At 36.4% G+C, this 27,771-nt stretch overlaps 1 protein-coding gene across 2 annotated transcripts; it reads left to right on the top strand.

Moving 5' to 3' along the window:
• P5CR (pyrroline-5- carboxylate (P5C) reductase) lies at nucleotides 1–27,219 on the top strand. Of its 2 annotated transcripts, none has more exons than XM_089982316.1 (7): nucleotides 1–205; nucleotides 1,735–1,783; nucleotides 1,875–1,966; nucleotides 2,656–2,728; nucleotides 4,435–4,555; nucleotides 4,741–4,846; nucleotides 26,799–27,219. In XM_089982316.1, exons 1-7 carry the CDS (start codon nucleotides 14–16, stop codon nucleotides 26,985–26,987), a joined length of 822 nt encoding a protein of 273 aa, XP_089838442.1. In that variant the 5' UTR covers nucleotides 1–13; the 3' UTR covers nucleotides 26,988–27,219. The 2 variants fall into 2 exon arrangements, with proteins under 2 accessions (XP_089838442.1, XP_089838443.1); XM_089982317.1 differs by having other exon boundaries at nucleotides 26,788–27,219.
• Nucleotides 27,220–27,771: the final 552 nt, after the last annotated feature.

Raw genomic sequence — 27,771 nt, 5'->3', positions numbered from 1 at the left:
AAATATCCGGGCAATGGCGGTTCCCATGACGGAGGCGTTCACTCTAGGGTTCATCGGCGCCGGGAAGATGGCGGAAGCCATCGCGAGGGGCGTCGGTGCATCGGGGATGCTGCCGGTGTCACGGATGCGGGCCGGTGACCTCAACGAGGATCGCCGCCGGGTCTTCTCGGAGCTCGGCGTCAAGGCCTTCGATTCCAATGTCGAGGTGGAATGTCTCTCGTCTCCCCTTATCTTCCATTGATTCTTTGTATTCTCTCGTCTCTTGTTTCGCCTTCTGGTTTTCGCGGACGTATTGGTTGGTCGTCGCTTCAGATTCGCTTGTTGTTGTTGTTGTTTTCGAGCATGCTTCTGTAGTATCGGTACGAGTTTCTCCGCATATGTGGGTGTTTGGATGTGTAAACTCATCCAGGAAGATTGTGATGAATTGGGACGTAGGTTTCGGCCCACAATGTAGTATCCTGATTTTCTGGATAAGTGGGTGCGTCCAAATTGACACGTTATTAAGCAGATGCATAACTTCTTTCTGGGAAACCAGACTGTTGAGTATCAATCGTTATCTAATTCGATCACGACAAACTCCTCCTGCGGATATTATTGATTCTCGACAGCCCCACCTTGACTTCCCTCTCTAATATGGTTTCTTGTGGGTGGAATATCCGCAAAAGAGTTAGAATGATAGTTCCCACTCATCGGAATATCCGAAAAAGAGTTAGAATGACAGTTCCCACTCATCGGAATATCCGCAAAAGAGTTAGAATGGGGTTTTGGGTATAAAGATTCCAATGACATGCAAAAGGTGGCCCGAAGGGAATCATGTAAAGAGATCTGAATTATCATTTTTTATCTTCTTTTTATGATTTCTGTTGTATGTTTTTTGGTATTTTGGATCCTTTATATGCTCTGGTTCCTTTTTCTTTTCGCTAGAATTTCACGAGAGAATGTGTTTACCCCACGTTTTGAATAGAGATTGTTAAGGTTTTGCTGAGGGCTGTTCTGTTTCAGTAGGGATCAAGTGGTGATGTAGCCTTTAAGAGGTATGGTTGGATAAGTCATCCTGGTTGCATCGTCATGCCTCTTGTGAAAGGGAAACTGAGAGATTCATGATCCCTGCTGATTCCCAGTCCAACAACCTTCAAACAACACTATCAAGAGCTCGTCTTTCTAATATGTTTGGCCCACCATTCAGCTGTGTAAGGAGGACTTTATTTGCAAAACTTGCCGACCACAAGCCTTATTCTGTAAATTTTTTTACACATATATTGGACGTGTGAAGATCACAACTTTGGTTTGATGCCATAGAATAATGTGCCAGTGACATACATGTGTAACCATGGTTATTGATGACTATATGAAATAGCAATAAGATGGTAAATGTAATTGTAAATTTGGTTTAGAAATTCTTGGTAACATTATTCTTTTGATTGTCATCTTGCCTCAGTACTTTATAAGGTACAATTTCCATCAGTTAAGCCATTTTACTCTTAAAAAGAGAGACCAACAATTATTGCAGAGGGTTGCCAATATACTCCCAAAAGCAGTATAAAACAAATAATATCACATTCACTAAGATATAAGGAATGATATTTTGGTTATTCATGCTCTTGCTTCCTCATTTTGTGTGTGTTCTTGCTTCTATAGATGACTGTTTTCTTCTTGTTTTCGTTGTTTCGTTTATTTTGGCCACTAATAGCTTTTGTTCTCTTATCTCTGCCTTGTTATTCAAGTTTTGTGCAGGTGGTCGAAGAAAGTGAAGTGATCATTTTGTCTGTCAAACCTCAAGTTGGTAAGTTATTTACTCAAACTATTTGTTTGGAAATTTTGCAAGATAAAAAATTATTTCTTGTTGATTGGACAAATGGTGTTTCTTATTGCAGTTAAGAAAGTAGCTTGTGAGCTGAAACCATTTCTTACAAAAGAAAAGCTTGTGGTGTCCATTGCAGCAGGGATGAAGTTGAAGGACTTGCAGGTTCACTTAGGCTTCTGAGAGCTGGGATTCAGAGGGAGTTTATGATTTGGAAAAGTGAGAGTCATCAGTTCCTGGAATTGGCTGCTATAACCTCCAGGAGGTGGCAGTAACAATTCCAGTTTGAGTTCAAATACAAAGCAGAGACCGTCTCACTTCTCTCTCATTTCCCTCAAATACCTTGTCAATGCCATTCTCCCAAACAACCACCGGCATAGTAGTTTGACCAAACTTTGTCCCAATACCCTTAAATTATTTTTATCCTTCATTGTGCTTATTGTGCCATTTTGTTTATTGTTAATGCAGTGAACTTTAACATATATATTCAGCATATCTGAATTCAAATAGGGCTGAAAGTGGTTGGATATGGGTCAAGCATGATACCCAGGCCTCACATAACACTTTTGGCTCGTGGCTCAAAAAGGGTTTCAATCCTCCAAAGTTTTCACTGTTTTTCTAACTTGTCTAATCCAAGTTAGCGCTTAGAGTAAACCTCCGGTTGGTTTATCCGATCCATTTAGGGGCATTCCATTATTGCTTTTGTAAAACTCAAAAGCCAAGACCAGTCCCTTGTACAATCATTCACACGTATAGTGTTTGTTGTTTCTTCCCCTTTTTCTTATTATGACCTATCAATAGCCAAATTGTATCGTTAAGTGTATTTACCTTCTTTTTTTCTGCACTCTGTGCAGGAATGGCTTGGCCATGGTCGCTTAATCAGGGTAATGCCAAACACTCCATGTCTTGTGGGCATGGGTGCATCAGGTAATCATTTTTATATCATGTGTGGTTTGGTATCTTTGTATTGTCCTTGTTCATTTTTTTTATTGCATTTACATGAGCATCATTGGAGTTCTACACAAAGTTACCATCTTACTAAATTAGAATAAGATATTCTTTGATTTATTGAATCACCGTAATTTCTTCCAGCTCAACTTTGAAAATACAAGCACTCCAAATGAATACATTATGACTTAACATTTAACAAGTATAACCTTGGAAAATTTTCTATTTTTTATGCCATAATTTATATTAGATTCCTTGTAGCCCCTTTAAAAAAAATCCTATAATTTGCAAAGCATTTTATTTTAGATTTATGCTCTGTTTCAGTTTTTATTAGGATGTTTTTCAGAATTGGGAGCATTATTTTAAGACCCAATGACTCAAGAATCGACTGACAATCATTGACTCATGACTTGGTCTGATCATGTTAAGTTATATATATATATATATATATATATATATATATATATATATATATATATATATATATATATATAAATGAAACTGTCATCGATATCGCTAATATATTGAAAATATTGTGATATTATCGGCTATTTCAAGGTAGTTGATAATATTGGGAATATATTGCGATATTTTCAAAATATTGCAAGAGACAAAATATCACAATATGTTCAAAATATTGCAAGAGACAAAATATTGCGATATGTTTGGGAAAAAAACCTTTTTTTCTTTATTTTAAGTTTGCATTTCCTATTTTTTTTTTCTTTTATATTTTGAAACCTTTAAAACATGTTTCTTTATATTTTTGGAAGAAAAATAAGCCAAAACTTATTATTTTCTTAGCTTTTTTGTTATTATTTATATTTTTTTCAATTTTTTAATCTCTTGAGATATTCCTGAGTTTTATCAACTTTTGAAAATCTCTCCAATAAATACCCTTGCTTAGAAATTACCTTTAATGATGCAGGTGATTATGATGTATGAGTAATGCATAGCTCATAAATGGTCTTATATCCTAAACCATCCTAAATGGATTTGGAGGACAAAGTTTTGGGTGTTTGCTTAATCCGATCTCATATAAATGTTCTCTATATCTTACTTGATAGAAAGCATGTATTGGACTGGTCATTTTTCATGTTAGATGTGTACTTAGAGTGATTGAAAATCAACAGCTCATATTGCACCAAAACTTGGTGAAATGGAAATCAAGGCTTCTCATCGAATCAATTTGATCTGAACCGTGGTTTTTAGTGAATAAACAATTATGAATGCATCCACAGTTTAGGATTAAGCGATCATATGAAACTATGTTGTTTAAAGGTGTTTAGGATGGTAATTGTTTAGGAGCTACTCATCACTCGTGTATATAATCCTTACATATGTAATAATTTGGCTAAATCATAGTGTGGATGTGTGCATGTATATACAAATCTTTCATATGTATATCTCATTATGTATACATATGTCAATTATATACATTATCCCTTTATATGCATATGACATAAATTTTATAATTCTACATGTAACCCCCCCCCCCCCCCCCCCAAACACGCACACGAGCGCCATAGAGTTGGATTTGTCAGTTTGAACTTTTGACCTTAAAATGGTACATTTTTAGAAACAATTAAACACCAAATAAGTCTTGGCCAAAAGGAGTTCAAAGCTTGTTACTTTTGGGAACATGGAAGACGTTGCTTTTAACTTGAGTTTCAATTGCTTTTGTTCAGTTATGAGTTTGGGTGAAATGGCAACGTGTGAAGATGAAAAGCTTGTTAGTAGTATCTTTGGAGCAGTTGGCAAGATATGGACTGCTGATGAAAAACTTCTTGATGCAGTCACAGGACTAAGGTTTGTTTATTGAAACTCCTATTTAATTAAAACACCTAAAACTTTGTGCTATATATATATATATTTCATGTTAGGACTTCCTTAGTAGTCTACAATTATGTCATTGTACTCATTTGGCCTATTCTTAATCCGTTTGCTAAGTTTATCCTATGGGTGCTACTTGTTTTTATTTTTCATATCTGCAGTGGTAGTGGCCCAGCATATGTATATCTTGCCATAGAAGCAATGGCTGATGGAGGAGTTGCAGCTGGTCTACCTCGTGATCTTGCTTTGTCCCTAGCATCCCAAACGGTATGTGAGACATAATGGTTTTTATAGATTTGGTTTTATTAATTGCATTTCTTCATTTTTTTTTTTGAAAATTGCACTTATTTTGCTCATGTTGTATATTGACAACAACATTTTAATTGCCCTTGTTCTTTTGTTAGGGATACAAATTTTGTTATCTCCATTTCGTCACATTATGTCATGCAATGCTATGGATACTTGTTTGCCTTTAAGACTCTACAGGGGTATCACTTGAGGCTAGCGGTTCAAGCTTGGCTGGGAAAATCTCACACTAGGCTCTGCTTGAACTTGAGACAAGCATCGACAAAGATGTTCCTGACAATAGTTTAGCTAAGTTCAGACCAAGTTCATCTTAAAAATTATATTTTTGGGCATCTCTGTTTATGCATAGGCTACCTTTGGACCATATGGTTCATTGTGAGACTGGAGATGAACTCAATGGCAAATTTTAGTGAACTCGTACAGGAGGAAATTGTGTCACCTGGCTGGAACAAAATTCTAGATCTTTTTATAATAGTTTCAGTTTGGTTGTGGATATGCACTGGTCAATTCCAATGTGACATCCTCATCTTTGCAAAGGTGCAGTGGCTTGAGGATGAATCTTTTGGATTGACCTCTGTAGAGTTTGACCTTATGCGGTCCTTTCTTTTGTCTCTGTTTCTTTTATGTTTATGGTCACTTTCTTGTCAGTGGTTGTATCCTTCATTTTCCTCTATTCCTGATTACATTGATCTTTTATTAAAAGTTCATTTTGAACTGCATTAGCAGAAACATCCAGCAATTAGGATTTTGCATGGAAAAAGCTGAAAAAACCTTAATGTATTCCTAAAGGGCTGCTATCCATTAAGTTTTTATTCTGTTAACCATCATCAAAGACTGATATACTACCTTTTCCTTTGTGATTCTGAAGCCATTATTTCATTGATGGCGATGTCTTATCAAATCTGTTGCCTTCTATCAAAACAAGAGGAGAAGAGATACACAAGAGAGGAGGGAGGCAAACTCAATGAAAAACTTCATTAGCTTGGAAAAGAAGAACGATACATCCATATAGAGGGGCGTCCCCTGATCCTACACTACAAGACAAAAACTGTTGACTAACATAATATTACGTAGACAAAAATACCCCTAATAAGAATGTGATATACAAGTAAATATACAAAAGAATGGGCAGTAGTCGCAGTACACATTTATACACTATTGTACATAACTCTTAACATCCCCTCAAATTTAGGGTGATGCAATGAAATCATCCCAAGTTTGCAAAGGAAAGTATCAAAGTGAGACGAACCAAGACTTTTTGTGAAGACATTTGCAATCTGGTCCTTTGAGCTCACATGCTCTATAGCATTAACTCTATCTTATAGGTTTTCCTAGTATAGTGACAATCTATCTCAATGTGTTTGGTTATCTCATGAAACTCTGAATTATTTGCTATATGAATATCACTCATATTGTCACGGTACAAAGAAGTCTTTATCAACAATTAGTACTCCCAACTCACCCAATAGCCACCTTATCCAAACAATCTCAGTTGTGACTTGAGCCATAACTCTATGTTCTGCTTTTGTTGTAGATAACCCAAGAAAAATACAGAATCCAGTGGTAGATAAGCGATCCTAGCATTCAAAATCTGCATTACAATAGGATCTTAACGCTATAACAGATGATGATTACGAAAAATGCTATAATGCATAGTGTCTCAAACTTATCTAATAATCTTGATTAATGCAGCCAGATGAACTGTCTTAAGGGGTGCTCATAGATTGACTAACTACATGAACTGCATAGGTAATATCTAGTCTGGATCTATGTCACATGGGTGGGGTGCGGGGATGTGGCACTTCCAAAAAACCCGGGTGCGGGGGTGCGGCAGGGGAAAAAATGTAAAAAAAAATTATATATATATATATATATATAATTTTAAAGTTTTAACAGTTAACATTGTCATAATATGATTCATCATGCATGCAGTATATCAACCTAAATATCAAATTATCAATCAAATAAGTAAAGCAATTACATAAATCGACCTAAATATCAATCAAATAAGTGAAGTATAAAAGAACTAAATTACATACCAAAGTATATCCTGATGAAGTAATGGATGTTAATAATTTTCTTCTTTATCATCAATTGCATCATTAGAAGGAATACTAGACTCAGCTAAATCCATGTTTGTTATGTTGAAATCATGTTCTCCCTCGAAGTCACACTTTTCTGGGTTTACATCCCAAAATTTGGATGTTCCTTGTCTCTGTTATAAACCCAATTTGAAAATGATAAATACAATACAAGTATATTTAAATGAAAACTAAGAAATAATCAAATAACTAAGAGAGCAAATTAGTACCTGTATTCATCATTGCTTCACGAAAGTAATCGAAGATTTGAATGAACATATACTAAATCCTCTGCACGCTTGCTGGTGAGTTTGTTTCTCTTCATGTTGTGGATTTGAGAATATGTGCTCCAATTTCTTTCACAAAAAGATGAACTAGCAGGCTGCGATAGGAATCTTAATGCAAGACGTTGGAAAAGAGGTGTTTTTGATCCAAATGTTGACCACCATGTGATAGGATCTATATTATCTTCTTTTCTCGCGAATAATGCCGGTCCATATAATCTCGAAGATGAAAATTTTCCAAACTCTTGTGTGACTTGATGTAGAAGATATGCTTATGGAAAAGTCTTGTCATACACATATTTCTATGTCTTGATAGCTCTGAGTCTGAATTTGGAGGGACACGACCAATACCACCAGCCCACCACTTATTTGCATAATATTTTGGATTAAGAGAATGTGCCATGCAATGCAAAGGAGTGTTGCTCTTATCCCATCTTATGACTAAAATTGAATGAATATGATTAAAAAAATTTGAATCATCCAATGCAGGATTTTTCTCTTCATGCTTGAAAACTATAACTTGTATTTTTTCAATCATATTATCCCACATTTCATAAACTCTGTGAAGCATGGGCTCATCCTTATCAACTTATCTTAACATTTCCCAAATAGGTTGCGTAAATTGAAGGAAGTAATACCACTCTGTCTGTCCCAAAACTTATCATCAAAAATTAATTTTTTAATTTCTTGAGCCTTGATATCATCATCAGCACGATAGAATGTTCAATTTTCATCAGTCACCATGTTAATCAAAGCATTCTTCACTCTTTTAATCATCTTCATCATCACAACACAAAACGTGTTTCAACGACCTTCAACAATTTCAAATCAGAATGCCTATTAAATATAGCATTGGCACGATGGTGGTTAACAACAAAATTCCTAATGCTTTTGACATTTCTTTCTAAATCTTCAATCAATGAACATAAAGCATATGCTTGTGAATTTTCTTCTTCTTTGGGGTTGCAGATGCTCTTTAGGGCTAGATTTAAGCTGTGTGCTACACAGGGAGTCCAAAAAATATGAGGGTACTCACTCTCCAAATTCAATGCTACACTTTTACAAACTGGAGCGTTGTTTGTAATGATTTGTACCACTTTCTGATCACCCACTTCTTTTACCACTTTCATAAACAATCTCTTCAAATACTCTGCATTTTTATATTCCCCAGATGCATCAACTGCTTTCAAGAATATTGAGCTACTAAGCGAACAAACAATGAAATTGATTAATGGACGCATTTGAATATCTGTCCATCCATCAGACACAATAGAAACTCCATTTTGCTCCCATGAATATTTTTTAATCTCTAACAACCTCTCCACATTTGCCCTCTCTTCTGCAAGAAGTGTGATTCGTATTTTTTCTAAACTTGGAGGCACATAACCACTCTAATTACAATTTGCCAAGGATGTTATTAAATCCTTCCAATAAGGATTTCTAGCCGCATTAAATGGGAGTGAACCAGAATAAAAATACCTCCCAACTTTTTTATCCAATTCTTCTCTTCTATATGTATTGAATGCTGCTTGTATCGTTCCTCTACCTCCTACATTGACTTTCCTTTTTTTTTCAGCATCTTCTTGTTGGCTTGCAAATGACACACTGACTGCAGAAGAATCGGCCATTGCCTTTCTCTTCTCATATTCTTCTTGTATTTTCTTGTATTGTCTTCGCATTGCCTCATCAACTTTTCTGCAAGTTGAAATGCCATGTCCTGGTATCTTTAACAAATGAGCCTTCACTCTTGTGTAAGACCCAACAAAATCTCTTTCGCAGAGCTTGCATCGAAATCTCTTGTTTCCACCACCTTCTTCTTCAGTTTTTGCAAGTTTATCTACATGTACCCATAGTGGCCCCACATCATCAATCCCACTGCAACTATCAACGAAACTAGCAACAGAACTCACATGTTGGGATGGGGATGGCGCAAGTCCTTTCCCTTTATCCGTCATTTTTATCCTGAAAACACAAAAAAAAATACATTAAAGTTTTCAAATCAATTATACTTGACCCCCTCCCCCTGTCGAAAACACAGGGAGAAGGGGGTGCTCAACCCCTCCCCTGCCAACCCAACAAGAGAGCGAGAGCGAGGGGGGCTCGACCGCTCCCCTGTCGAAAACAGAGGGAGCAGGGGGGGGGGGGGGGCTCAGCCCCTACCCTGCCGACCCAACAAGAGAGCGAGAGGGGGGGGGGGGGGGCTCGCCCCCTCCCCTGAAATCAAAGGGAGTAGGGTGGGGGGCTCGGCCCCTCCCCTACCAAAAACAAGGAGGGGCTCAACCCCTTCTCTACTGAAAACAGAGGGAGCAGGGGGTGCTCAGCCCCTCCCCTGTCGACCCAACAAGAGAGCGAGAGGGGGGGGCTCGACCTCTCCCCTGCCGAAAACAGAGGGAGCGGGGGGGGGGGGGGGCTCGGCCCCTCCTGTGCCGACCCAAAAAGAGAGCCAGATGGGAGAGGCGCTCGACCCCTCCCTTGCCGACCCAAAAAGAGAGCCAGAGGGGGGGGGTCGACCCCTCCCTTGCCGACCCAACAAGAGACCGAGAGAGGGAGGGGGGGGGGGTCTTGGCCCCTTCCCTGTCGACCCAACAAGAGAGCGATAAGGGAAGGGGGTGCTCGGCCCCTCCCTTGCCGACCCAAGAAGAGAGTGAGAGAGGGTACATACCTGCGAAAGGAGAGGAGGAGCCTGGGAGGTGGAGTTGGGGCGTCGATAAGAGAGAGCTCGAGCTCAGGGGGAGAGGAGATGAGAGATTAGGGCAATTTTTTTTTTGCCCTAATCCTCCTTTTCATCGGGGATTTTTTTAACGCCAAAACAGTGGACAAAAATGACCCTGGGTGCGTTGACCCACACCCGGCACCGCACGCGCACCTGCGTCGCGTCGACGCGGGTGCGGCACCTGTTTTGTCGAGTCCCTGTGACTTAGGTCTGGATATAGTCAAGTATGAGGCTCCCAACTAACTGTCTATACACTACAAGATCCTCTAGATCTATAGCATCTGAGCATTTCATCTTTAGATTTGCTTTTGTAGGGGAACTAGCATTCTTCAAGTCATCTTCGTGTTGCCTTTACCACCAAATTTGTTGCATACTTGTGTTGGGACAGATACAATCTTCTTCGTGAGTATGCTATCTTCAATACAAGAAAACATTTTGGATGGCCTAGGTCTTTCGTCTCAAACATGTTGGCCAACTTTTTCTTGGTATCCTCTACCCTTTCCAAGTCAACTCTAGTGATAATCATATCATCTACATAAAGAAGTAGTTTGCATTTTCCATGACACAAACAAGACATAATCATGGTAGCTTTGCTCAAAACCAAGAGATTCACCATTGAACTAAACTTCTCAAACCAAGCTCATGGTGCTTGTTTGAGTCCACATAGTGCTTTGTGTGACTTGCAAACTTTGCCCTTTGGATTTGAGTACCCTTATGACAATTCCACATAAACCTTCTTTTCCAAATCTCGATTCAAAGATGCATTATTGATATTTAATTGTCACAAATTCCATTGTTGTGCTGCAACTACAACAAACAATGCTCATATAATAGTCATATTAGCTACTGGAGCAAATGTCTCAGCGAAGTTAATTCAAAACTATTGACTATAGCTTCGTCTCAGCGAAGTTATAAAATAATATCTAAAAATACAAATAAATAAAGAAATGCTTTATTGATGAAGTAACAACCAATAAGAAATATAAAATCTCACTAAAAAATATGAGATTAACATATAAAAGTAACTAATAAATAGTAAAAAATTGACATATAAAAGTAATTAAGAAACTGAAACTGATTAATAAACTGATTTCTTCTTTTTCTTCTAAAAAACTAATTAAATATAACATATAAAAGTAACTAAGAACTTGAAACTAATTAATATTAATAATAATAGTAGTAATAATAATAATAAGTCTTTTGCGCCTCATGGCTGGTGCCTTGAGGCACATAGGGCCTCACCTCAAGGCGAGGCGCTTTTTGCACCTCAAGGCGCGTTTTTGATAACACTAATCCACACCTCTCTCACCAAAAGGAACCAAGGACAAATCGGTCTCATCTCTTGCCTTCTCTCCAATCCTTCTGAAATAAGGGATATCCTCATGAAAGACAATATTTCAAGATATTCAAACTCTTTGTCTAATAGGATCATAACATTTGTAACCTTTTTTAACCATTAGCAAAACCAAGAAAGCGACACTTAATAGTTTGAGGAGACGATTTATCTCTATATCTATCAGGTAAAAGTACAAAATATGTACATCCAAATACTTTCTATCATATCATAATTTGGGATTCTTTCATACAAATTTTGAAAGGAGAATATACCTTTAAAAATATTTGATGGCACACATTTTATCTGATAGATAGCCAACTGAACTGTATCTGCCCAATAAGCTTTGGGTACACCACCTCCAATGAGAAGAGCTCTTGTTGTCTCTTGTCGGTGTCTATTTTTTCCTTCCGCCACTCAATTTTGCTCAACAATATAGGGACAAGATTTTTTATGATCTATTCGTCTTTCATGCAAGAACTTCTCAAACACAAAGCTGGCATTCAGTTTGAAGTTTCTAATCTTAGCTGCAAATTTTCAATCATAACACAAGTTTTTAAAGATATCAAAAGTTCAATTCTATTTTTCATAATATATGAGCAGGTGAACATTGTACAATCATCCATGCAAGTAACAAAATATGATGATCCCCTTTTGACAAGAACGATGAAGGACTCCATATATCAGATTGAATTGTAATGAAGTGTACGAGAGCTTCAAAAGAGAATGATCCAACGAGAACACACGATCACCAAGCAAAAAATAATGCACCATGGTACAACACAAACACATAAGTGATAAATAGTCTCAAAAGAAACAATATAACACATAAAAATCTAATTTTTGTCAATGAATAGCTTTAAGAAAAGCTTAGGAATACAAAGGCATTTGGGCCTTATTTATATACAAATGAGAGATCAAGGGGGCTCCCACTATAGACGAACGGTCATGTTTATGACCATTGGGAGATGCCCCAATGTCTATAACGAGTATAATTGATGCCCATGTATGACCAAAATGCCCTGGCGGGCAGACCCAATTACCAAAATATCCCTACATAAATGACCAAAATACCCGTTTAGTTAGACTAAATTGCCAAAATACTCATATGTGAAATAACAAAAATACCCCTAGTGGTTAGATTGATATACATCAAGATATATATATATATATGTATATATATATATATATATATAAATTGGTAGCTCTGAAATGCTTATTTACTAAATTGGTGGTCAATTGCTTTGGCTGTCCATCGCACGAGTTGATGGATGGTCTCACACAAAAAAAGTGTCAAAATGAAAGTTTTTCCATCGAAGGGGAATTAGCGGCGACATTAATGTTCAAACGACCATTAGCAACGACAAAAATAGCTGCTAAAGGTCATTCGCAGCGATTTTTGTCCCTGCTAATGCTCATTTTTCCGTGATTTTGAATCCAAAGTTTTAAATACTTTTACTTTTTAAAAATATTCCATCCGCAGTAGAAACATAATTTAAGTTTGAATTTGTGTATAAATCAGAAAGGGAGTTCTCATGAGGAGTCACATGAAAGGATGATATGGGGTCAAGAAACCAAGAATACATACTTGGAGGAGAAGAAGCAATGGCGGCACCCTATGTAGGTGCAGTCTTGAGGATTTGATGAAGTGCCTCCGGTGTCTCGAAGGTCTCATAAATTCTTTGTTGTTTCTTCCTTCTTTGGAGCAGTTTCAACTGAATCAACTTTACCTTTTAACTATTACAAACCAGTTTGATGTAACCGAGCTCATTACAATAATAACAAATAACTTTTTTTCTCCATTATAGATGTTTTGTTTTCCAAAATGTGGAGGTCTATATGCCTTAACATTGTTACCGGGCCAAGAAACAACTAATACTTAGTCTCCTCTTGTCATCCTGAGACGAGTTTCTTCTTAGCATACCTCGGCTATGGCATCTTTTAGAGGAAGAAGAGTCGATCTATAAAGGAGAGATGATCAAACTTGCTTATACTCTGAACGAAGACCATGAAGGAATTGACAAAATCTTCATTTTCCATTTGTTGTCTTCTAAGTTCCACGTCTTCAATAGCAACCCATTTAGGTTCAAGAATCACCAACTCATCCCATAGAGGCGATAAAACACTAAAATAATCTTGTACACTCATATGTTTTGTGTGTAGTTTTAATTTTTTATTGTAAAAAATATTGCCTAGCAAAGTCTTTTTGAGTATTCATACCTTTCAAAAAGTCCATGCTTCATTTGCTTTTCTAAATTTTGCAATGTTTTCACATATTTTAATGTCAACATTGTTCATGAACCATGCAAGAAATTTTGCACGGTTACGTTCTCAATCTTTTACTTTACTTTCATTATAGATGTTTTGTTTTCCAAAGTTTAGAGGTCTATAGGCCGTAGCATTGTTATCAGGCCTAGAAACTGAAATGACGACGTAAGACATTGTCATTCAGAAACAACTAATACTTCGTCTCCTCTTGTCATCTCGAGACGAGTTTCTTCTTGACATACCTCGACTACGCCATCTTTTAGAGGAAGAGGAGTTGATCTATAACGGAGAGATGATCAAACTTGCTCATACTCGGGACAAAGACCATGAAGGAATTGAAAAAATGTTCATTTTCCATTTGTTGTCTTCTAAGTTCCACGTCTTCAATAGCAACCCATTTAAGTTCAAGAATCGCCAATTCATCCCATAGAGGAGATAAAACACTAAAATAATCTTGTCCACTCATATCTCCTTGGTACTTCTAATTTTTCTTGTAAAAAATATTGCCTAGCAAAGTCGTTTTGAGTGTACATACCTTTCAAAAAAGGCCATGCTTCATTTGTTTTTCTAAATTTTGCAATGTTGGCACATATTTTAATGTTAACATTGTTCATGAACCATGCAAGAATTTTTGAATAGTTACTTTTCCAATCTTCTACTTTACTTTGTTGCTCACAAATAGCCTTTGTCCGAGCATCTCCTTCAAGGGCTTTTTCCACACCACTCTCAAGCTTTGTGAGCTTAAGTTGTGGTTTTGGAATGGTGCCTATCACATATCCTCACAACTTCTTTCCTTTAAGATTGTTCTCCATGGCAGAAGCCCACGTCGTGTAATTTGTTTCATTAAGCTTAAAGGAAAGATCTATCTTAGATTCATGCTCCATCTTAAGAAACAAGAGATTCAAGAGAAGAAGAGATACCCTACTTGAGTCTCCATAAGAGTCACAAACACTATGGCTTTGATACCTTGTAATGAAGTGTGCAAGAGCCTCAAAAGAGAATGATCCAACGAGAACACACGATCCTCAAGCAAGAAAATAATGCACTATGGCACAACACAAGCACATAAGTGCTAAATAGTCTCAAAAGAGACGAGCACACATAAAAAATATAATTTTTTTCAATGAATAGCTTTAAAAAAAGTTTAAGAATACAAAGGCCTTTGAGCCTTATTTATATACAAATGAGAGACCAAGGGGGCTCCCATTATATAGACGTTGGGGAGCTCCCAACATCTATAATGGGTGCAATCAATACCCCTATAGGCAGACTAAATTACCAAAATACTCTTGTATAAAATAACAAAAATGTCCCTATTCTACAAACTAAATTACCAAAATAATCTTGTATAAAATAACAAAAATGTCCCTATTCGACAAACTAATTTACCAAAATACTCTTGTATAAAATAACAAAATGTCCCTATTCGACAAACTAAATTACCAAAATACTCTTGTATAAAATAACAAAATGTCCCTATTCGACAAACTAAATTACCAAAATACTCTTGTATAAAATAACAAAATGTCCCTATTCATCAAACTAAATTACATCATTATATATATATATATACATGCACATATATATCTTTTAACATGAACTAGATCAAAAGGACTTTTAGGCTCCCTATCTGTCCTTGCCTTATATATATATATATATATATATCTTTTAACATGAACCATGAGCAACTTGCCTTTTAACATCCAAAATCTGTCCTTGATAAGTCCTTTTGTAAACAAGTCAGCAACTTGATCAGCAGTCTGAACGTATTCTGGTTCAATTTCCTTCTCTTCGACCTTTTGTCTTACAAAATTCTGATCGATTTCAATATGCTTGGCACGACTGTGGTAGATGGGATTGAATAACATGTTGATAGCACTTTGATTGTCACATAAGAGAATGCTTTTAGAAATCAATTCTCCTACTTCTGTCAACATGTGTCTGATCCATGTCACTTCGGCTGTAGCGGCTGCCATTGATCTGTATTCAGCTTCTGTGCTCGACCTGGCAATGGCCTTTTGTTTTCTACTGCTCTAGGAGACAAGATTTAGGCCAATTAAAACACAGTATCCTAAGACTGATCTACGCTCATCTGGATCTCTTGCCCAATCTGCATCTGTGTAAGTAAGAAGTTCATGCATGGTCATGCATACTCTTTCTATGTAGAAGACCATCACCAATAGTTCCCTTCAAATATCGAATAATGCGTTTAACAACTTCCATATGTCCAATATTTAGGTTCATGCATGAACTGAGATACTTGATTGACCGAATAGACAATGTCAGGTCGAGTGAAGGAAAGATACTGAAGCATTCCGACTACCCTGCGATATCCTGTAGGGTCGTACAAATATCCATCTTGGGAACTTAGTTTCTGATGAAGTACACTGGGTGTGCTTAGATGCTTGCAATCTGTCATACCTGCTTTGCTAAGAACATCAACAATATACTTATGTTGAGTAAGTGTCATACCTTCAAAAGTTCTATCAACTTCTACTCCAAGAAAGTATCGCAGTTTACCAAGATCTTTCATCTTAAATCCATGGTTCAAAAGTTTTTTGACCTGTTCAATATGTTCATTAGAGTTACCTGTAACGATAATGTCATCAACATATATCAATAACAGGGTAACTATATCTTTGCATTGAATATGAAAAGAGAATGGTTAAGAAGAGACCGACTAAAACCATATTTTTCTACTTCAAGAGATAAACTATCAAACCGAGATCGAGATGCCTGTTTCAGACCATATATAGCTCTCTTTAATTTGCACACGTATTCTTTGGAGTTCCCTTCAGCATACTCAGTGGGTTGCTCCATATATACTTCCTCCTTCAGAGTTCCATGAAGAAAGGCATTTTTTGCATCCAGTTGACTAAGAGTCCATTGGTGCTCAATAGCCCGTGGCAATATGATGCGGATAGTACCCATTTTCACGACTGGGCTGAAGGTCTCATCATAGTCTTGTCTTGGCTCTTGTGTAAAGCCTTTGGCAACCAGTCGAGCCTTGTATCGCTCGATAGTACCATCCGACTTATACTTTATCTTATACACCCACTTTGAACCAACCACATTTCGATTGTGTGGTCTGGGAACTATATCCCAAGTGCCACACTCATGAAGAGCCTCTATTTCTTCGCTCATAGCTTCAATCCATCTTTTAGAATTTACTGCTTGATAAAACGTGGTGGGTTGATCTTCTTTGCCCAAGGCGGTTAAGAAAAGTTGAAAATCCATTGTGAAATTTTCATAACTAATCCACCTATCAATAGGATGCCGAGTCCGGGTAGACCTTCTGTGTACAGGTGATTGAATGGAAGCAGAAGGAGAATTCAGCTCCTGATTAGGGTTGGGGAAGATCTCCTTCTCAAGTCGAGAGTAAACAATGCCTTTATACCTTTCGGGAACCAATGATGATTCAGAGATCACACTTTCCTGAGTTCTTTGCACAACAGTAGACACGTTTGCCTCATCTCTTCGATTACAGTCTGTAGAGCAAACACCATCAATACTAGAAAAGAGATCTGAGTTCAGCCAAGGGTGGTAAGTTTCAATTTCAGGAGGAGTGTCTATATTACGACCAAAATTGGATTCATCAAACACAACATTTATGGATATCTTGATGCGTTTGCTCACGGGATCATAACATCTATATCCTTTGTAATCATCAGCATATCCCACAAATCTGCACTGTAAGGCTTTATCCTGAAACTTGTGTCACATTGAACTGTCAACATGAACATAACATACACACCCAAATACACTCAAATTGTGATAATTTGGATGCACACTATGCAAAGAAAAACGAGGTGATTTGTTTTCCAAGATATTCATGGGCAATCGATGTATGACATAGACTGCTGTATGAAAGGCCTCTGCTCACAAGGTAACTGGAAGATTATTGTCATGCATCATGCTTATTGCACTTTCAACAATATGGCGATGCTTCCGTTCAACAATCCCATTTGAGGTGTATGAGGGCAAAATACCTGCTTACTTATTCCATTTGTCTAGAGGAAATTAATATAGTCATTTGAAGAGAACTCACCCCCTCCATCACATTGGAAACACGCAATATTCTCAGAGAATTTATTTTGAACAAAGGTATGAAAATTCTGAAACAATTTGAAGGTTTCAGATTTATTTTTCATGAAGAAGATCCATGTATATCGAGAATAGCTATAAACAAAAATGAGATAATATCTAGTGCCAGACATGGAAGGAACTGGAGCGGGACCCTAAACATTAGACCATATAATTTCAAATGGTCTTGAAGCTCTTTTATTAATGGAATGAAATGGGAGAACATGACTCTTACACTGAAGACAACTGAAACATTTTTTATTATCGACACTTAAATTCAAACTTGACTTGGGAATAAGACTGCTTGAAACAAGCTTATCAATAAAACGACTACTACAATGACCCAGACGACCATGCCAAAGATTCAGCTCAATACATTCAGAAAGATTAAAAACACTCTCAGGAGAAGCTGATGATGTGAGCTTCAAGATGGAATCAACAGGTTGAACACGAGAGGAAGGATTCTCTTGGAACACATACATATTCCCTTGCCGTTTTCCTTCAGCGAACGTTTCCCTCGTGTGAAGGTCCTTAACATGAACAGAAAAAGGGGTAAACTCGACTGAAGCATTAATGTCATCGACAAGTTTAGAGACTGAAACAATATTTTTCTTGATATTAGGAGCATGAATGACATTTGAAACATCAAGAGAAGAGTTGGACATAGGAATTACAAAACTTTCAATGTGCGAAATATGGTGATGAGACCCATCTCCAGTGACAATACTATTTCTACCAACATAAGGAGCAAGATTTAGGAGCTTACCAACATCACCAGTAACATGGGTGACTGCACCAGAATCAACATACCAAGTACCCTATGTCACATGGGTGCGGGTGCGGGTGCGACACAGGTGCGGCACAATTTTAAAATTTTTGGACACGGGGACTCGGCAAAAATATATATATATATATATATATTTATAATTTTATTGAGCTTGTTGAAAACATTTATACGGTATTGACTTTTCCTGTTATGTGAGATTTTTGTGATTCATCTTCTCAAAATTTACTAAGTGTGTTAAATAATTTCTAGTTTAAAATATCATGGAGATGGAAGCCTTTTTATTAACTGAAACATTCTTTTCTTTAGGTATTGGATTTCTTCAATAGTCGCATGGATGCACAAAATGTATTTATTTTATTTTATTTTTAAAATGCCACAGTGTGACTGTGCAGAGGCACAGTCCACAGCACTGCGACTGTGCAATGCATTTGACTAGATATAATAAGCCATCCAAATACAAGAGAAAAACAAGATAAAAAAATAAATATTTTATTGATCACTACAACACTTATGCATTCACTCAATATACATCTATCCTCCCTCACATTCACTTACACACCCACACACTCATATATGCAAGAGGGAGAGAGACTAGCCTAACGGCTAGTTAGAGGGAGTTATAACTTCTAGTTATGGTCAACCTAATTTGACAAAAAAAAAAGAAAAATGATAAAAAGACAAAAAATAAAAATACAAAAAGCAGTAATTTAAATAATGATTGAAAAATACATGCAACAAATGAAAAATACCTATTCTACTATTAAGTCTACTTACACTACTAGAGACAAAAACCAATAGGTATACCAAAAGTATACCTTAAATACAAAAGAATAAGAATACAAAAAGAAATACCAATAAGTATACATATTACCTAAGTATACTTGGGTACATACAACAAATACAATATGATATTATATATCTTAACATCATTCGGCTTAGTACCATCTCCATCCAATGCGGCTATAAGAGCTCCACCTCTTTTCTTTCTTCGTGATGGACGTGATTTTTTCATATTGTCATATCACTTACAATAGTGACATTTCCTACTCCTGCCACTAGATCGGTTGCCAAACTGTCATGGAGTCGACATAACACTATCGTCGGTTGGATAGGCTCAAAGAGACCTTATGTTGGAATCTTCCGTAATCAACTCAACTAGAGTATGGGTAATTGAGGGCAAGAGAGGACGATGCAATATGACATTCTTTACACTATCAAACTTTGGTCCAAGTGCCATAAGAAATTCAATAAGTCTAATTGTCTCTTCTCAATTCTTGCACGAGCTGGTATTGCTTAACTCAATTTTCTTGTAAACTTGTTTGATATGTCCATGCTTCTCTGTCCTGAAATTTGGAGAGGTTCACAACTATCCTCTGTTCCACTGAACCTAATATTTATGCCTTTGTGCATTGTTCACTATCCATTCTTCTAATAATTTCCCATAATCGACATCTGTATTTTTTGGTTTATCTTTGGTCCTATTCAAATAGCCACTAAACACCTTTCCAACGATTACAACTATCATGAAATCAATCCAATATGCATAATTCGTCCCATCAAGCTTCATTGAGATGAGTTTAATGCCTTCTCTCTACTCCATTTCTCACATTAACCCAACTACAATACAAAAACCCTGCACAAAGCACAATCTACAGCAAACTGAATCGAAAATATATATTATAGCATACAAAGTCTCCAAACACTCCAAAAATGACCACCACCTATGTCACAGGGATTCGGCCAGCCGGGTGCTGCACCTGCGTCTATGCGACACGACGCGTGTGCATCCCTCGGTGTGGTAAAACCGAACCTGGGTGCGGTCAACACACACAGGGTCATAAATGTCCAATTTTTAGACTTAAAAAAAACCGCTCGATGAAATAGGTTGGGAGGGGGATTAGGGCAAAAACATTTTGCCCCCTCCTCTCGACCCTGATGCATCTTCTCCGTCTCCAACCCAGCAGCGATTCTGACATGACTATTTTGGCAGGTATGTCTCCATTCTCTCTCTCTTTCTCAATATCTCTCCTCTCGTATCTCTCGCTCTTCTCGGCTAAACCCTATGTGTACTTCTCTCTCAATCTCTTTCCCCTCGTCTAGAGTAGGGGCAGATGAATGAGTCAACACCTTTCCATCCATTTTGGTCGACCATATCGAGTGACTCCATTCGCCTGGTCGTGAAAAGATGTGTATGTCACTGGTCTCATTCAAATCTGCATCACAAGCATGCATTCGAGGCCAAAAGATGAATATGTCAGTGGGCTTATGAATAGTTTAGCAGATTACTAAGTAAAAAGCTTGGCATTTTTTGTGATATTCTTTGGATGAAAATATTTATGCTTTATCCATTGTGAATTTTATATAGGAACATCTGGTCATTTTTCGTAAGCAACTTGGTGTTTTCCTTTTGGTAAATGCATGAAATGTTATGTTTACATGCGTTTAATTTGAGGAACATGATTTTTTTTTCTTACACCATATATTGTTGTTAAATAAGTTGCAACAACATGATTGGAACTGCTCCTCAGCTGGTTATAGTTTTGCTATATCAACTTTTTTTTCAGTCAAAAGTAGATGTTTTTGATTTCTGATTGATGCCGATGAGGTTAGCAATTTTTCGAAAGGTTTTTGTTGCTGGAATGTCGCATGCTTCAGTTTAATGTTCTACTTTGATCTCTTTTAAGTGTATATGCATTTATTTATACATATGTAATGTATTTAAATTTATAAATAACATGGAAATCATTTCATGTTTGTTATCTAAAAAGCCCCTTTATCGCTTTTACGCAAGTTTTTATATTCTGGGTTTGCAATTTTTGTGCAGTTCATCAAAATCAATGGTTTATAATTTCTCTAAAATGTCGTTTTGGTGATTTTAAGCTGCCGGCAGAAATTGCTTCGCTGGATCTTTTAATTTTTGGTCTTTCTTTTGAGAACTGTTTGTATTTTGTTCAGGTACAAGAGCTTTTATCCAGTGTTGACCTGACCAAAGATTTCTTCTATAGTTAAGTGCCAAATTAAATCAGATGCGGTGGCCAAATTATATCCCTTGCCCTTATTAATGCAAGGAGTTTGTCATATTTTTATTATTGCTAAAACACAATTTTATGTACTACTGCTATATTTTTTAGAACTTATTGTATATGTTATTGACCTTGCACTCAATATTATAAATCTTGATTGTGTTCATAATTGATTTTAATATAATATTTTTTTGTTTTCAAGACAAAATTGACGGATAAAGGGAAAGGACTTGTGTCATCCTCATTCCCACATGTAAGTTTTGCTGCTAGTGTTGCTAGTAGTGGTAGTTGGAGTGTTGATTCAAGTTCGTTAGCTGCAACATGTGACGACGAGAGCCTTTATGGGCACATGTAAATAAGCTTGCAAAAACTGGAGGAGGTGGTGGAAACAAGAGATTTCGATGCAAGCTTTATGAAAAAGATTTTGTTGAGTCTTAAACAATTGTTAATGCTCATTTGTTGAAGATATCATAACATGACATTTCAGGATACAAAAGAGTTGATGAGGCAATGCAAATACAATACAAGATGAATATGAGAAGAGGAAGACAATGAGTGATTCTTGTGCAATTAGTGTACCCTTTTTAAGCCACCAAGAAGATGCTAAAAAAGAAAAGAAAAGTGGATGTAGGAGGTAGACGAAGAGGAATGATACAAGCATCATTAAATACATATGGAATGGAGGAGATGAATAAAAAAGTGGGGATGCATTTTTATTCTAGTTCACTTCCATTTAGTTTAGTTAGAGGATTTAGTTACTTCACTGACAAATTGTAACTTGAGTGACTATATACTCCAAGGTCAGAAAAACTACGAAGCACACTTGTTGTAGAAGAGAGGGCAAATGTTGAGAGATTGCTAGAGATTAAGAAATATTTATGAGAACTAAATGGAGTTTCTAGTGTTTCTGATGGGTGAACAAATATTCAAAGGTCTCCATTGATTAATTTTATTGCTTTTTCGCTTAGTGACCAAGTATTTTTGAAAGCAGTTGATGCATATGGGCAATATAAAAATGTTGAGTATTTAAAGAGGTTGTTTATAGAAGTAATAAAAGAAGTGTGCGATCAGAAAATAGTGCAAATCGTCACAGACAATGCTCTAGTTTGTAAAAGTGTAACATTGTGTTTGGAGAGTGAGTATCCTCATATTTTTTGGACTCCCTATGTAGCACTCAACTTGAATCTAACCCTCAGAAGTATCTCCAACCCTAAAAAAGAAGAAAATTTTATGTTCTATGTTCATGGATTGAGGAATTAGAAAAAAATGTCAAAAGCATTAAAAATTTTGTTGTCAACCACTATCATGCTAATGATATATTTAATAGGCATTCTAACGTGAAATTGCTGAAGGTTGCTGAAACACGTTTTGCATCCATCATTGTGATGGTGAAAAAGATTAACGAAGTGAAGAATATTTTGGTTAACATGGTAACTGATGAGAATTGAACATTCTATCGTGCTGATGATGTTGTCAAGACTCAAGAAATTAAGAAATTCATTAGTGATGATGAGTTTTGGGAAATAGTCATATACTTATTTCGGTTTACGCAACTTATTTGGAAAATGTTGAGAGAAGTTTGATAAGGATGAGCTCATGCTTCACATAGTTTATAAAATGTGGGATAATATGATTGAAAAAATTCAAGTTGTACTTTTCAAGCATGAGAAAAAAATTCATGCATTGGATGATTCAAGATTTTTTAATTATATTTATTCAATTTTAGTCAGAAGAGGGGATAAGAGCAACACTCATTTGCATTGAATGCCACATTCTCTCAATCCAAAATATTATGCAAAAAAGTGGCAAAAAGGTGGTATTTGCCGTGTCCCTCCAAATTTAGACTCAGAGGTTATCAAGGCATAAAAATATGTGTATGACAAGACTTTATCCAGAATAACATATTTTAAATCAAGTCACACGAGAGTTTGAAAATTTTTTATCTTCGAGATTATATGGACAAACATTATTAGCGAGAAATGAGGAGAATATATATCTTATCACATGGTGGTCAATATTTGGATTAGAAACACCTCTTCTCCAACGTCTTGCATTGAGATTGCTATATCAGTCTGCTAGTTCATCCTGTTGTGAAAGAAATTGGAGCACATATTCTCAAATCCACAACATGAAAAGAAACAAACTCATCAGGAAGCGTGCAAATGATTTAGTATATGTTGATTCTAATCTGTGACTACTTTCGCAAATCAATGATGAATACATGTACTAATTGCTCTCTTAGTTATTTGACTATTTCTTAGTTTTTTCATTTAAATATATTTGTATTTAATAATTTTAAATTGAGTTTGTAATGCATATAAGGATCATCCAAAATTTGAGATTGTAAATACAAAAAAGTGTGACTTAGAGGAAGAGCATGATTTCAACATTACAAACATTGACTTATTTGAGCCTAGTTCCTTCTTATGATGCATTTGGTGATGTAGAAAATTATTAGGATCCATTACCTCATCGTCATATATATTGTGTAGGATATACTTTTGGTATGTAATTATACATTGTTTGCTTTTTTTATTAGTATACTGTATAATTTATTTATTTTTGCTTTACTTATTTGATTGTTTCTATAATATATTTAGGTTGATTTAATTATGGTGTTAGTTTTTATGATGAAGAATAGAATTGTAGATTGTTAATTTGATTTATTGCATGCATGATGATGAAGAATTGATTTGATGATATTATGATAATTGTTTTTTATTTCATTAGTGTTACTGTTGACTCTTAAAAATTTTATATATATATATATATATATATATATATATATATATATATATATATATATATATATATATATCACACACCGTCCTGCACCCCTGCAGCCAAGTTTTTTTAAAGTGCTGCATCGCCACACCCACACCTGTGTCACAGAACACGACCAATATGAACCCTAAATCAATAATCACAAGAACCACCGGTAAGGCTAGTACAATAGGTAATCGGTAATCCCAACAAAAGACCACAAATCTGGTGCCCGCAGCCAAATAAATATTACCTGTTACAGTAATATCAAGAGACCAACAACAAAATAACAGGATTATAGTGTGGATAGCTAGTTACCGTCAAGTCGTCAAGTATAATGCACCCAAAATATTGATAGAACTCAGCTACATCTCAATATTAGGCACCCAAATCATATCCAATGGATTCACAATTCAAAATTGATTTGCACACCCAAAAACTATCGATGAGGCCTAAACCATCAAAACAATCAAATCTGGACCCTATTTGACATAAAATCCAGAAATTAATGAAAAAATCATAGAAAATCCAATATAACTCTGATTTCCGTGATTCTTGGTTCCTTGGACTCCTAAAATCAAGGCCTACAAATGCTCTACCTCAAACAATGAAGATATGACCAGTTACAAGGATGATGATGACACCATCACCTTGGGATATGTGCACAAACAGGAACCCTTGAGTGAAGTCTCCTCACACCCTTCTTCACCTTCAAATGACCCTCCTCAGATCAGATATGGCTCTGAAACCATATCAATGCAAGAGGCGAAGAGATACACTAGAGGAGGGACACAAATTCAATGAGAAACTTCATTAGCTTGGAAAAGAAGAAAGATTACATCTATATATAAAGGGACATCCCCTCATCCTACACTACATGACAAACACTGTAGACTCTAACTGTCTCACATAGTATTATATGGACAAGAATACCCCAAATAAGAATGTAATATACAATCAAGCATACAAAAGAAGGGGCAGTACACATGTAGTAATACACTATTGTACATAACTCATAACTCACATTCCATTGTTAGAATGGCTTAGGGGAGCTTGATGCTTTGAGACCCAAATTCCGCAATTTAGTTTCAGTACTCTATGTTCCTCCTGCTCCATTTCCATTCCTTAACAAATGAGCCCGTTCCTTCGGGGATTCTGTGGTCTGCTTGATGGTGGATTGTGCAGTCATGAGATTTTAATGTCATCATTACTTGAGTCCTATAGCCATGTTTGACACCAATCTCACCAGACTGTTACTAACATGAGGTTGGATCTATTAAACTCAAATGTCAACCAGGGTCTAGTGGAGTCTGTGTAAATAGCACAAATAACATATTAGAGTGGAAAGCGTCCTGTTAAGATGTATCTGTCAAACTAAGAGTCTAGAATTTAATTTCTAAAGCTCTTCAGAGGTCTACCTTTGGTTCCAATGGAACTGTTAAAAGTGTCCTGCAAAATATATGTTCAACTAGAAACTCTGTGCATTAATAGTGATAGTACTCAGTGAGCAGCCTTTCACTTTCTAGACAGTTACCATATGTCCAACACATACAGGAAAATAGGGAGATTTTCAATAAGGCCAGTTTGCTCGGATAAATCTCAGCAAGTTGTTTATATATATATATATATATATATAAAGAACTACAAAACAAAAAAATATAGTATAAAAAACATTATTTTTCTTTAGCAATATATATAAAATTAAGAATCAACGTTTAATGCAGATCTTTTTGTATTTTAGTCATTAAAACTGATTTTCAGTGGCATTTTAGGCATTTAAAGTAAAAAGTTACAAAGGAAACTGTATAATGGAATTTCCACTTTGCGATAGCTCTCATTAAAAAATTCAAGTTTCAATGGGCTCTCTAGGCGAGGCCCCACCTCCACGTCTCCAACGGCTATTAACCTTTTAGATTTATCTCTTAGTTGATGTATCGTTTTTCTAATAGTAAGATTTTTATTCCCATATCAAAGATGAAGAGAGTATTCCACCTATAGAACCCTCCCAAGTTTCCCCAAAGACCACAAGTTCATGCTAAAGGTTGTTGTCTTGGCGTGAAAAGTTAAAACGTTTTAATCATGATTAAAACAAACGTGAAAAGTTAAAGGCCCTTGAAATGAACATTTCGGGCTCTTGAATTTGAATTTTATTGAAGTGTTTCAATCGTGATTTATTAAAAAAAATGCGATATTTTCAATATAAGTGATTTTTTTTCAAAATATCACGTTTAAAATGCAAAAGTTACGAAAAATATGTTATTCTTATTTTTCCCGAGAAATTGAAAATCTCACCGAGACTTGTGACTGGTTTACAGTGGTTGGTATCAACTATCGAGTATGATAATCATCGGCTGTGTTGAAAAAACAAAATCAAAAGTCTGTCCTGTAAAATTTTGTCCGACATTTTTCTTTGACTTGCAATATTCACAGCATACCTGCCGCTCTGCCATATCGCAAGCCATGTAAGATTAAAGTTAGTGTGGATTGACAATTCTCCTTTGATGAAACTTTGTGCAAGTATGATTCTAGCATTTTCCGCATTTTGTTAAGCATTTAAATTTGTTCAGTGTCTTTCTAGGTTTTGGGAACAGCTGCAATGACTATTAACACAGGAAAGCACCCAGGCCAACTCAAAGATGAAGTAGCCTCACCTGGTGGGACGACTATTGCCGGAATTTGTGAATTAGAAAAGGGTAGATTCCGCGGGACGTTGATTTCTGCCGTTGTTGCAGCAGCAAGACGCAGTCAGGAACTGTCAAATTCATGATCTCAATGTTGGAATCAATGGATATTTTGCCTACTAGCCCGTACTTGATTCTTAGCAAATTGACCATGCTGATCGCATCTGCAGGGTTATATTTCACAAAAAAAATCATTGAAACATATTCTAGTGGCCCTATGGTACGGAAACTAAAATTGGGTGTATTCCTCTTTTCACAATTATTGAAGGATCTTAGGCTACTCTGGTTGTAATCAAATATACTCCTTGCCAAAAAGCCTAGAAAGCTTTAGCCGACTCTTGTCGCCTTGTTGGTTCAGGCTGGGCTCAGGTCTTATCGGGTTGAGTTACAGATGGGTCACGTTGGGGCTTTCAATCCCGACAGATAAATGCACCTGGTCTGGCCTTCTATGACATTTTTTTCTTTGAGCTGAACCTGATGTTATTCAGCCCAACCTGGCTTGTCAATTTCCCAGCTACCCATCTGGTCCCCAACTAATGTCCACCCTTAACCTTAGTTTGGTCTTGGTCTGTTCAAACTTGGCTCTTTTAGGCTCAAACCCAACTCAAGTTTTTGCAAGCTAACGAGTCTATACGACCCAAGATGAGCTGAGCACCTTTATTTGTTATTTGTGCTCAACTAAATATTATAAACCATTTGGCTTGGGAAAATTGTTTCCTCCTAGCCGTTCATATGGTGTGGGTGGTGCTGATTTGTAGGATTTCAAATCATGTTTGATAAATCTGAACTTATAGATGCATTCAACATGATACATTTGTTAAGAATTGACTGTTGATCATATTTTTTAATGGAAAATGATTTTATGAATAA

Source organism: Nuphar pumila, chromosome 12 (genome assembly GCF_984573655.1).
Source record: "Nuphar pumila chromosome 12, dmNupPumi1.hap1.1, whole genome shotgun sequence".
NCBI lineage: Eukaryota > Viridiplantae > Streptophyta > Magnoliopsida > Nymphaeales > Nymphaeaceae > Nuphar > Nuphar pumila.
Note: the sequence above shows the minus strand (reverse complement) of the source record. Positions and strands in the feature narration are given on the sequence as shown.